Consider the following 12,770-nt stretch of genomic DNA (forward strand, 5'->3'; position numbering starts at 1 on the left):
TTAGCCCTCGCCAATGGGCGATATTTTAAATAAAGGGCAAAATTTTTAGAGGTTCGGTCCGGGTATGGACTGAGCGACGTGAGGCATCGACCGCGGCCTAGTCGGCCGGGATCGGGTCTTACAGAGCAAGCTAGAGATAAATCCTAATCTATTTGTGTTTTGAGATAAAGATAAGGATGCTTTAGGAGTTATCTATAAGCATATTAGGATTTATGTTTAGCTATATATACATTCCATCGAGTTATGATTAGGTTTGTATGAGTTTGAGAGATTCAAGGTTTTGAGTAAGTTTTCCCTTCAGAGATTAATATAAGAGAGTTGTTTTTATACTTCATTCGCATACACAAAGACCAAACGGTTCTGTAGTTTCAATACTTGGTATCAGAGCATAAACAATTGAAACTATGGGAGATCTTACGGTTGCTAAGGTGAAACAGAAAAAGACAGGATCATCCTCGATCAAGTGTCCCGTACTGAGTGCCACAAACTACACAGTATGGGCGATTAAGATGAAGATCCTACTAAAGGTACTCAAGGTATGTGATATTATTGAAGCTGAAGGAGGAGATGATGAGAAAAAACAACATGGTCATGGCGTTGTTGGTCCAATCAATACCCGAAACCCTTGTTCTACAAGTCGGAGAATTGGACACAGCAAAGAGGGTTTGAGAGGCAATTAGAACGCGACATATGGGGGCTGATAGGGTGAAATAAGCTCGACTACAAACACTCATGGCAGAATTTGACCGTCTAAAGATGAAAGACAACGAAACCATTGATGAGTTCACAGGAAGAATTTCTGAAATTTCCTCAAAATCTGCTGCACTTGGAGAAGAGATAGAGGAATCAAAACTTGTCAAGAATTTTCTTAAAAGTCTTCCAAGGAGAAAATATATACATATCGCAGCTGCATTGGAGCAAGTATTGGACCTTAAAACTACTAGTTTTGAGGATATTATCGAACGGCTAAAGGCCTACGAAGAGCGTATCAGTGAGGAAGAAGAGACGTCTGAAGAGCAGAGTAAACTCATGTATGCTAACTCAGAGCAACAAACCCATAGTTCTAATGGCGAATATAGAGGCCGTGGTCGTGGAGGAAGGTTCTATGGTAGAGGATGAGGTCGTGGTCGATACAAATATGTGAGAGATGCAACAAGGATTACGTGCTATCGATGTGACAAGGTAGGACACTATGCTACAGACTGTCCTGATCGCCTACTGAAACTTCAAGAGACCCAAGAGACTAAAGAAGAAGAGACGCATGAGGCTGATGAGTTGATGTTGAACGAAGTGGTGTTTCTCAATGAAGAGAAGGTAAACCCAATACGTTTGAGACAACCCTAGACAAAAACAATATGTGGTATCTAGACAATGGTGCTAGTAATCACATGACGGGAGATCGCTCTTACTTCACCATCCTCGACGAGACAATCACTTGCAAAGTTAAGTTTGGTGATGACTCTCGCATTGACATAAAGGGAAAGGGATCCATTAGCTTTGTCTTCTAGAATGGCGTGAAGAAAACCATGTCAAACGTGTATTTTATACCGGCTCTCCGAAGCAACATCATAAGCTTGGGTCAAGCTACGGAAGCGGGCTGTGAAGTCAGTATGAAGGAGGATATTTTGTGTATTTATGATCGTGAAGGGAGGCTATTGATCAGGAGCAACAGAGGAAGAAATCGTCTCTACAAAGTCTTTTTGGAAGCTGAAAGTACTTCGTGCTTGCAAGTGATAACGTCGAATGAATCAAGCAAGTGGCACGCGAGGCTAGGTCATATTAACTTCGACAATATAAAGCTGATGGTTGACAAGGAACTTGTCACAGGAATACCAAAGATATCAATCACGAAGAACACATGTGTTTCCTGTTTACTTGGGAAACAAACAAGGAGACCTTTTCCCCAAGTAACCAAGTTTCGAGCATCAGAAAGACTTGAGCTCCTGCATGGAGATCTTTGTGGTCCGATCAATCCTCCAACAATTGGTCAAAACAGATATGTGTTTGTCGTAATCGACGATTACTCCCGCTACATGTGGACAATGTTGTTGAAAGAAAAAAATGAAGCTTTTGGAAGATTCAAGAAGCTTAAAGCATCGATAGAACAGGAAACTGGCATCTCTATTAAGACCTTCCGAACTGATCGTGGAGGAGAATTCACCTCGAACGAGTTTAATAACTTTTGCGAAGAGAATGGGATTCAGAGACACTTGACCGCGCCATACTCTCCTCAGCAAAATGGAGTGGTTGAGAGACGCAACAGGACGATACTAGAGATGACGAGGAGTATACTCAAGCATATGAGTGTTCCTAATTATATGTGGGGAGAAGCTGTGAGGCATGTCATCTATCTCATCAACCGCTCTGCAACAAGAACTCTGGCCTCTAAGACTCCATATGAGATGTTTAAAGGGAGTAAGCCAAACATCTCACACCTGAGGGTATTTGGATGCATTGGATATGCTAGAGTATCAGCTCCTCACAAGAAGAAACTGGACGATATGTCAAGAGCTTTGGAACACCTTGGAACAGAACCATGAACTAAAGCTTACCAACTGGTTGACCCATCAAGCAAAAGGATTACTGTAAGCCGAGATGTGGTATTTATGGAGGAGAAAGTATGGAAGTGGAATGACTGCGTGAGAGAAAGCAGTACATGTTCATTTAGTATCAACCTCGGAGAGTTTGGAAACAGAGGACTTAGAGAAGTCGAGTTTAACGTGAGTCCTAAGGAAGATAACAGTGCTGTCATAGCTGAACAGGTTAGCGAGAAGGTAGATAACAGTGATGAGATCATCGATAACGATGTTGTGGAGATCTCTGATGACGAAGATGAGACGCAAGAGGAACCGCAGTTGAGACAATCCACAAGAACAAGGACAACGCCGGAGTACTTGTCTGACTACATACTAATGGATGAGGAAGAGTGCGAATGGCTTCTGATGTCAATTAATGAGGAGCCATGGGATTTTTATGAAGCTAAAAGCATGACAGTATGGGTAAAAGCCTGTGAAGATGAAATAGCATCTATCGAGAAGAACCACACTTGGCTTCTTGTTGATCTACCTGCTGGAGCAAAACCCATCGGACTGAAGTGGGTATTTAAGATCAAGCGCAATTCTGATGGAAGTGTGAATAAGTACAAAGCAAGATTAGTAGCAAAGGGCTACGTGCAGAGACATGGAATAGACTATGATGAAGCATTCGCACCTGTCGCAAGGATAGAAACTATTCATCTGATCATTGCTTTGGCGGCTTCTCATGGGTGGGAAGTACATCATCTTGATGTAAAGACTGCCTTTCTCCATGGAAATCTTAAAGAAGAGGTTTACGTAAAGCAACCAGAGGGTTTTGAAGTTAAGGGGAGCGAGGAAAAGGTTTACAGACTCTCTAAGGCACTCTACGGACTAAAGCAAGCTCCTAGAGCTTGGAACTATAAGTTAAATAAGATACTAAGAGAGTTGAGGTTCACACGATGTTCCAAGGAAGCCTCGTTGTATCAGAAAAAGCAGAATGAGGACACTCTTGTTGTGGCTGTCTATGTCGACGACTTGCTTGTCACAGGTTCTAACTTGGTGATGATATATGAGTTCAAGAACGAGATGGCTGCCAAGTTCGAAATGAGTGACTTAAGAGAACTTACATACTACTTGGGAATTGAAGTGCTGCAACACAAGGATGGTATCACATTGAGACAAGAAAGGTATGCTGAGAAGATTCTTGTGGAGACATGTATGGATGGTTGCAATTCTACTCATGTGCCGATGGATATGAACTTGAGGCTGTCAAGATCAGTTGAGGAACAAGGCGTTGATGAGAAGAAATACAGAAGGAGTATCGGTTGCTTACAGTATTTGATCCACACACGTCCTGACCTTTCATACGGAATTGGAGTTTTGTCCAGATACATGCTTGACCGCAAGGTCTCACATGATGCGGCGTTGAAACAGGTTCTGAGGTATTTGCGTGGGACTCTCACCTATGGTCTTACTTACAAGCGTGCAGATAAAGTAAGACTGTTAGGATACGGTGATAGCTCTCTTAATGTGGATGTCGACGATGGAAAGAGGGTTACATGACACATATTTTATCTCAATGAAAGTCCCATTACCTGGTGCTCTCAAAAGCAAGAGACTGTGGCATTATCTTCTTGTGAAGCTGAGTTTATGGCAGCTACTGAGGCAGCAAAGCAGGCAATATGGCTTCAAGAACTCTTAAGCGAGATCACATGCAGCGAGTGTGAGAGGGTAACCATTCGGGTGGATAACAAGTCTGCGATCTCATTGACTAAGAACCATGTTTTTCATGGACGATCTAAGCACATTCACAGGATATATCATTTTATAAGGGAATGTGTCGAGAATGGACAAGTATAGGTCGAACATGTTGCAGGGAATCGGCAGAAGGCAGACATTCTGACAAAAGGACTTGGAAGGATTAAGTTCAGAGAGATGCGTGAGCTTATTGGCGTTCTAGATGCAGCACAAAGTAACTTCAAGCTTAAAGGGGAGAATGTTGGAGTAAGCTTGAAGCCACTAGCACAAGAGTGAGGACTTGGAGAGCAAGCTAAAGATAAATCCTAATCTATTTGTGTTTTGAGATAAAGATAAGGATGTTTTAGGAGTTATCTATAAGCATATTAGGATTTATGTTTAGCTATATATACATTCCATCGAGTTATGATTAGGTTTGTATGAGTTTGAGAGATTCAAGGTTTTGAATAAGTTTTCCCTTGAGAGATTAATATAAGAGAGTTGTTCTTATACTTCATTCGCATACACAAAGACCGAACGGTTCTGTAGTTTCAATAAAGTTGTTGACGAAGAAGTCTCAAACACTCTCAAACTTCCAGCGATTAATTATTGCAGTTAACTCGATTTTTGTTCATTAACTACACATGTATAATGATTTCAGTTGACCTTTAAAATTTGACGTTAGAGAATTCTTAAATTAAATCCTAAGCACATCCTACAGGCTATAGAGTAAGCAACTAAACCTACCCAAAAAAAGGGGGTATAGATACGAACCCTCACCTCCCAAACTAACTACTCAATACTCCTCTCCCAAGTCCCAACACACACACAAGAGCCAGAAAAAAAAGGAAGCTTATAGCAACATGGTTTCAAAGAATTGCACCCAAAAAAAAAAACCATGGCTTCAAAGTACATCACCACCTACCTCTTCGCATCAATTGTTTAAAACTACTAGATCACCTACCTCCTCGTATAAAATTATTTTAAACTACAACATTAAATAAGTCATGCTCTAAGTGGTACACGATTTGAGGGAAAGAGTGTTTGCCTGGATTTATTTTTATTCCTCACATATTTTTAATTAAAATACATATGGATCACAATGAACTTGTCCCAAATGTTATAACCAACCTACATTAATCGTAACTATTTAACGAGAGAGGTACAGAACGAAAGATACAGAGATAAAGAAGAGGAGGAGAAAAGACTTTACAGAGACACTCTACCAAAAGTATATAACAAAAGTATGTTTCCATGTCGAGAGACGTTTCTTCTATGTAAAACAACTCCAGTGTCGTCCTGATGTAAATCTTCTCTTAAGAAGACTTCAATGCAAGAAACGAAATAATTAATCAAGAAGCTTATGTTCTTGTTTCGGATTCTCTACTAAAAGAATACAAGGGACAGATTGTGCTAGCTGGTTACAAGATCTTGTAGGGTGGGTATATTACCTGGAAATGAAACTTAGAACGGGTTATTTTAAGCAGAATCAGCTAGCTGCTCTTCTGTGAACTCACCGAAGATGTCGGGACAATCATCCCAAGTCCTGTGTCCTCGTGCTTCCCAGTAACCTCCTGTGTACTTGAAGGTTTCACTTTCTACTTGTTTATCGAACCATCTCGGTCTCCACCCGCTTTCCTGAAGTTGCCGTGACTGCCAAGATAAAAAAAGAACCTAGAGATCTTAAAACATGACTTCACTATTAGTTCATTGACCAGTGCAATTTAAGGTGACGTACCATTCTTTGTCTTCTTTCTAACCGTTGTTTCTCTAAGTTTGCCTTCTCATATTCACCATTCTCTAGATGCCGTTGATCTGGCCTGAGCCTAGAGTCCGTGGGAGGAAGCATCTCCTAAATACATTATCAAGATTAGATATACCATGTCTAGACCAAACATGAGTCCATATACAAGATTAGTTCATTCCAACATACCTCCAAACCAGGTGTTAGCTCGTTCATGGTAATGGCAAATGAGGTTAAGTTGTATCTAGTTACATTAGGCGGTGGTTTGGTCCTTCTCCATAGTAACGAGGCATTTGATGCGGGATCACTGACTTTCGTCTTGCTGACTCCTTCACCAGCAACATAGTAAAGGCTATCATCCCATTTACCAAACACCGTTGCAGCTTTCTTGGCAGACACGTCTTCTACATAACCATTTACCTATACAATGTATATATGACCATGTGTTTATTGCAAGTATTACATATACAGAGCATATCGCTGTGACTCACCTGATGAGGATTCCTCTCAAGTATGGATTGCTCCTTAAACTTGAGAATACAAGAATATTGGCGGTTCCCACGGATTTGCATCACACCATGATGATCACAGTAGAGTTTACCTAGTATGATATTGTATATAGTTGATGTTACCTAAAAACGAAGATAAGTATAAAGTTACTTCATAGCAAAACCAAAATCCACAAAAATGACTTTGAGGGTTTATAGCTTTATATATACCTTGCTCCATTGAAATACTTCTCCATCATCAAACTCCAGAGTCAAAACTCCTACAGGTTCAACTTGAATAGATCTCCCCCAAAACTTTGACTTGAGGTTAGTGTCACCCCAGAACTTCCACCCTTTACCTTCACAGTGGCAGGCGATAACTGTTGGGTGGTGGCTGACCTATTACAAAAGAATCATACCCCCATTGTCTTGAGAAAGAATCTGACATTTATGTTCATCACAATGAGTTGAAATAAATACCTTTTCAGAGAAGAAACGTATCCCCTTTTCAGGAAAGTCAGCTTCATAGGTTTCTCCAAGCAAAGGGTTGAATGGCTTACAGTGACGGCCTTCAGTGGAAGCATATCCAGAGACAGCAAAAGCCGCAACGTTTAAGGCTCTTAAGAGACCGTTCCCCTAATAATCCAACAGGCAAAAAGTCAGTTTAAGATATAAGAGTATGTAGTGTAGCAATATAAGTACTTACAGATTTTCCATGTTCATATGCTCGGTCCAGAAGATAAGAGTACTCTAAGTCTTCAAAGCACTTTTGAAGGGATGATGTTGGTTCATTGAAATACACAGGGAGGCAAACTCGGGTGAGATCTTTTCCAACGTTGTCTTTGATCATAGACCAAAGACTGACACCTTTCTCTTTTTCAGCTGGATCAGGAAGTTTTGTTCTTCTCTTTATATCAGTGTATCCATTAGATCCAGAACCAACATTAGGTTCATTAAAGTACTCCTTTGTGTCATGGAAGGAAGGCTCATCTTCCTCGGACACATACTCAAACTCTTGTTTATCATCAGATGAAGCAGTTGTGCTGCATTCTAGAAACCAAATAATGTCAAGCAAACACACAAAGGAAGCCTATGCCTTAAACAACATAGAGTGAAGGCATTTACTTCATATGCTTGCATAACTAGAACTCAAAAGCAAAGCAAAGCAAAAGTGGAGCAGAGAAGGAAGAAGGATCAAGCATTAGACTATGTACCACTATATTTTCCACGTCCTAGGCTTGAAAATCCATGCTTAGTTAATTGGTAGCCATTGTCATCGTTCCCTGATGCTTCAGCTTCAAGATTAGCTGTCTGTACAAAAGAAAACACTCATCATTCAGTTGCCAACACGATACATTTCACACCACATAACATATTCAAGACATGGATAAAGACAACTAGGAAGCACTATGAGATCAAATAAACACACATGACACAAGAAAAAGGATGACAGAGACAACAAACTAAGTTTACCTCTAGCTGTCTCAATGCATCAAACAAATTGATCCGTTCTTCATGTAGAAGTTTGATTTGTTCATGAATTTCAGAAAACTCTGAGAGCATGATCTGCTCGCACTCTTTTACAAGATTATCGTTTATTCCCTCTTCGTGCAACCGTTTCTTTAGTCTCTCGGTTGTTATGGACAAATCCTTTGGTGAGGTGAAGGAGAAATCACCATTAAGTGACCGGAGAGGGAAAATGCATTTTGTAGATGCTAAAGCTTGTAACCAAGCTGCTCTATCACTTATAGAATCAGTCCTCAGATGAAGAGTCTTAGTAGCTGTGAATATATAGAACTTTCTATCTTCAGACTTGCTTTCTCTGAAAGAAGAAATCTGCTGGAGATAAACATAGAAAGATAGACATCTAATTACAACATCAAGTAAACATAATTAAAAATGGTTGAGACCACAAATTTAAAACAAAGAGGAAATCATTTTTTCCTATCTAAAGCAGGTAAGGAACCCTACAGATTCAAAAGAATATGCTGAACTTAGAAAAAAGTTTGAAGTTGCAGATTTGGAACTAGGAACAAATCAAGCTGGGCCCATGAAGATATTACTTTAGGCACGTTAGATCTATACAGGTTGAGAAAGACAAAAGTTTATTATAAACAAAAACAAAAGAAAATAAAAATCCTAGCTTTGGAGTTTGGAGTATTTTGATTAAGCAAAAAAGAAAAAAGAAAAAAGAAAAAAGAAAAAAAAACATATGTTTGTAAATAATGTTGAAAACAGGCCATCTTTCACATTGTCAAGCAACAAGCATGTCAAAACAGGTATTATTATAATTGGCAAGACCCCACCCTCCATTATCTCCAACCGACTGAGTTTAAACCAAACATCTTCGTATATTATAAAGATTAAAACCGAAGTTTCGATCTTGATTCATCTAAAATTTTTTAAAAAATAAATTTAATAGACATAGTACATTTAATCTCTAATATTATCATTTAAATTTTAGGCATATCAGAAATTTTTATTAGACTATCAATAATTAGATTTAAACAATAGATGATCCATTGGATTTATAGATAGTATAAATTAAATAGATATAATTTAATTTGTTTTTGTTGTAATACTATACATCCATATGTTAATTATTTAAATATTTGTCGATGTTAACTTTTAAAATAATAAAGTTTTTTTTAAACTAACAAAAATTATATTATCTAACAATGATTAATCTTTACTACCACCTTAAACCAATGAAAAAAAATTTTAAACTATATAGTTTATTTTAAAAATTAGACAAAAACTAAATGTTTAATTATTTACTCGATAATATAAATTTATAAAGCGAAAAGTTTAATTTTTTAAAAACTTTCTAAATTTGTGAAATGTTACAATATCTTTGAATATGACAATAAAACAATATTTTACTAATCTTTATATATATAGTTACGATTTTAATAATGATACAATAATCCAAAAATATATATAGCAGAATATACAAATACACGTGAAAATTTGAAACAATCTATTCAATGAAAAAATATACCGTACACTTATTATATTTTAAAAATTGAAAAACACATATATATTATAATATATACTCCCTCTGTTTTATATTGTAATTAGTTTTAGCAAAAAATGTTTGTTTTACAATATAAGTAGTTTTTATATTTCAATGCATATTTTCTCTTTATTGGATATTGTGTAACCAATCAAATAATGCTAGCTTTTTTATAATAGATTGAGTTTATTAGTTAAATAATATTTTTTACAAAAGCAACAATTTTTTAATATTAGTGTTTTTAACTAAAACTACTTACAATATGGAACCGAAGGAGTACTAATTTAGAATTGAAAACGCACTATTTATAGAAAAATAAATGAAAACAAAAATCTGTGCAGTTGCGCGGATCGAGATCTAGTGTCTAAAATTAAATCTAAAGGGGAAAATATCTAAAATTGAACAAATAGCAGAATAATACATATAAGCCCATCGCACTGAAATGATCTATAGTTAAGCCTTCTTAGTCAAGGACAATTTTAAAGTAAAAGATGGCAGTATCGTTGCCAACAAAACAAATCAAATCAAACCACATGCAAGGCAAAGAAACCAAAGAACAAATTGTGAAAAGTGTCCAAAATTCAATAGACTTGTTTTAGTTATGCAAATGATAAAAAGTCCATAGTTCTAGTGAATACAATTGACATATATGATCTTTGGCTTTTTCCCCAAAAGAAAAAAAAAAGGCAAAATAACTAATGAGAATCCAAAACTGTATTGACGGATGGCAAATGGGTTAATTTTGAAACCAATAGGGAAAAGAAGTTACAATGTGACCACTGAACAAAACACATACAAACACTAATAAGAAACGGATTTGAAAGGAAGAAAAAAAACAATGTGACCACTGAACAAAACCCTAAAGATACAATACCAGATTGTAGCAACCAACAAAAGTGTTTAAATTTTTGAAAACCAAACAAGCACCTGCTGATGTGACCCACTTGAGATTAACAGCATGTTAAAAGCTAGCAAAAATTAAGACCAAAGAGATTAACAGTAATGCAGAAGCAAAATCAGAAGTATTAAAAAGGTAAAAGACATATAATAAAGACACCAGTCAAGATGAAGATGTACTGATGAAAGATCATAGGACGATTGTAAGAAGAAGAAAAATCACAAATTAGGGTTTCTCATTTCATCGAAGAACACAATGAACAATTCTATTAACCTCTGGTTATTTCCTTTAACTATGAGTGATGAAAAGGCCTCTCCTTTCCCCAGAAATCACAGTCTGATATTGATATAAACAAACACTTTATTGAACCTAATAAAGAACATAAATGAAATAATAAATCACAGTGCACAACAAATAAAATAATAAATCACCAAAACCTTTTGAAAATCAAGAATCAAATCAAGAACCTTGAGATGAACAATGCCGACGGTGTTCTGCTGTTTCCGGCGACCACTGCAACTATCCATCCTCGAGAGACGACCGGCGGAGACATCTCCGATGAGCCTCACATCTTCCGAAGGAGAGAGAAGATTCAGATTCTCCGGTCGCCGGATCTTGGAGTAAGACAAGATTCCGTTGCGGAGGAGGAACCATCTAGATCTCCATCCTTTGCCGAAGTTGGTCCACTTGTGTAAGATCCCAGCCACCGACTCCGATCCAACCGATGTCACTTTCCTCCGGTCCGATCCACCGGATAACGACGTCGCCGGTAGACTCCTCGACCTAGTCAAATTCGTCACCGGCTCCACCGGTGGCCTGTTATTATCATCAATCCCATGTGGACTCTCCAGAGTGATGCAGCAGAGAGGATGCAGCTCCTTCACCCGCATTGTTTTTCTCTCTCTCTCTCGATCACTCCGAAAGGTTTAAAGCTTTTAATCTCCGATCACAAACTCCGACGCACATTCATCGTCTAGATCGAGCATGCAGATTTGAAGAAGAAGAAGACGACGAAGAATAAAGAACCTGAAGCTCTGAAACTGAGATTTCTCAGACAAGAGAATCAGAGAGAGAGAAAGGTTGTTGCTTTAATGTGAGACTGCGTAAGCTTCAAAGCAATTATAAAGGCTTTATGTAGAGCATATATATATATAGGTCTGTGTATATATCATTTGTGTATGCATGTTTATGTATATATATGATGATGATGAATCAGAGAAAGAGGTTGGGAGCGAAGTTGGACAATTTAAGACAATGGCTTTAGATTGTAATTTCGAAATGTTGTGGAGGGTATAAAGGTAAAATAAAGTTTGGATTAGATTTTAGATCCGCTTACAAAAGGTTCACAACATTAGTTCGACTTTAAGCAGTCAAGCACACTGTCAGTTACAGACAATTTGGTTTAAGTTAATTTACATTTTTATCGTATTTTAAACAGTATATTACCAACCTAGGTTAATCAGATCCACTGATTTTTTAGAATTTGAAAACAAAAATAAGTATCATCGAGGACGAACATGAGTATCTTATGGCCATCACTACGAAAAAACATTGGCATTCCGACGACAAATATCGTCGGTTTGTCCTCGGAATAACGGTATCCCGAGGACATACCGACGAGAATGGTCGTCGGAAAGTAAAATTTCCTCGGAATTTTCTCGGAAAATTCCGAGGGAATACCGAGAATAAAAAATTCCGAGGACATTCCGAAAAAACATTTCCTAGGACTTTTCGTCGGTATCTCCTCGGATATTTCCGATGGAACGGTCCTCGGAAAAATTCCGAGAGAAAAGAGGTATCGGAATATTCCGACGAACTTTGGCCGTCGGAATATTCCGAGAAACTTTTGCCGTCGGCATATTCTGAGGAAGTGTATCCGTCAGGATATTCCGAGGAAGTGTATCCGTCGGGATATTCCGAGGAACTACGGCCGTCGGAATATTCCGAGAAACCATTACCATCGGAATATTCCGAGGAAGTGTATCCGTCGGAATATCCCGACTTCCTCGGAATATCCCGAGGGATACACTTCCTTTGAATATTTCCAAAATAATTTTTTTTTAAAAATTAAAAAAATTATTTTTTTAATTGAAATTCAAAAATATAAAATTAAAATTGAAGTATAAAACATATTAGATAATATTCAAAGTTGTACGTACCAAAATAAAACATTCAGAGTTTTTGAAAAAAAAAAAGAAAGAAACTAGGGGAACTGCTCGTTCGGGTACATCATCCTCATCATCTCCATCATTTGCTCGTTCTGCCTCCTCGTTGCCTCCCATCCCGCCTCTTGATCCGCCATCTTTTGCTCCAACGCAGCTATGCGGTCATCTTTGTCCTTCAACTGGTCCAGCACTTCTGGATCAACATA

General features: G+C 37.9%; 2 protein-coding genes across 6 annotated transcripts; one reads left to right on the forward strand and one right to left on the reverse strand.

Moving 5' to 3' along the window:
- Positions 1–404: 404 nt before the first annotated feature.
- LOC106331059 lies at positions 405–1,508 on the forward strand. The gene is made up of 3 exons (XM_013769413.1): positions 405–672; positions 740–1,100; positions 1,310–1,508. The coding sequence occupies exons 1-3, from the start codon at positions 405–407 to the stop codon at positions 1,506–1,508; spliced, it is 828 nt and encodes a 275-aa protein (XP_013624867.1).
- Positions 1,509–5,301: 3,793 nt separating this feature from the next.
- LOC106336250 (oxysterol-binding protein-related protein 2A) lies at positions 5,302–11,596 on the reverse strand. 5 transcript variants are annotated; one of them, XM_013775026.1, is made up of 11 exons: positions 10,837–11,596; positions 7,959–8,324; positions 7,700–7,796; positions 7,192–7,535; positions 6,966–7,121; positions 6,717–6,884; positions 6,489–6,629; positions 6,187–6,417; positions 5,992–6,105; positions 5,705–5,906; positions 5,302–5,578 (listed from the first exon to the last, which is right to left on the reverse strand). In XM_013775026.1, exons 1-10 carry the CDS (start codon positions 11,287–11,289, stop codon positions 5,733–5,735), a joined length of 2,244 nt encoding a protein of 747 aa, XP_013630480.1. In that variant the 5' UTR covers positions 11,290–11,596; the 3' UTR covers positions 5,302–5,578; positions 5,705–5,732. The 5 variants fall into 5 exon arrangements, with proteins under 5 accessions (XP_013630480.1, XP_013630476.1, XP_013630478.1 ...); XM_013775022.1 differs by having other exon boundaries at positions 7,959–8,321; positions 10,867–11,595; XM_013775024.1 differs by lacking the exon at positions 10,837–11,596 and adding an exon at positions 8,457–8,747 and having other exon boundaries at positions 7,959–8,321.
- Positions 11,597–12,770: the final 1,174 nt, after the last annotated feature.

This window comes from Brassica oleracea, chromosome C3 (assembly GCF_000695525.1).
Source record: "Brassica oleracea var. oleracea cultivar TO1000 chromosome C3, BOL, whole genome shotgun sequence".
NCBI classification, from domain to species: Eukaryota; Viridiplantae; Streptophyta; class Magnoliopsida; order Brassicales; family Brassicaceae; genus Brassica; species Brassica oleracea.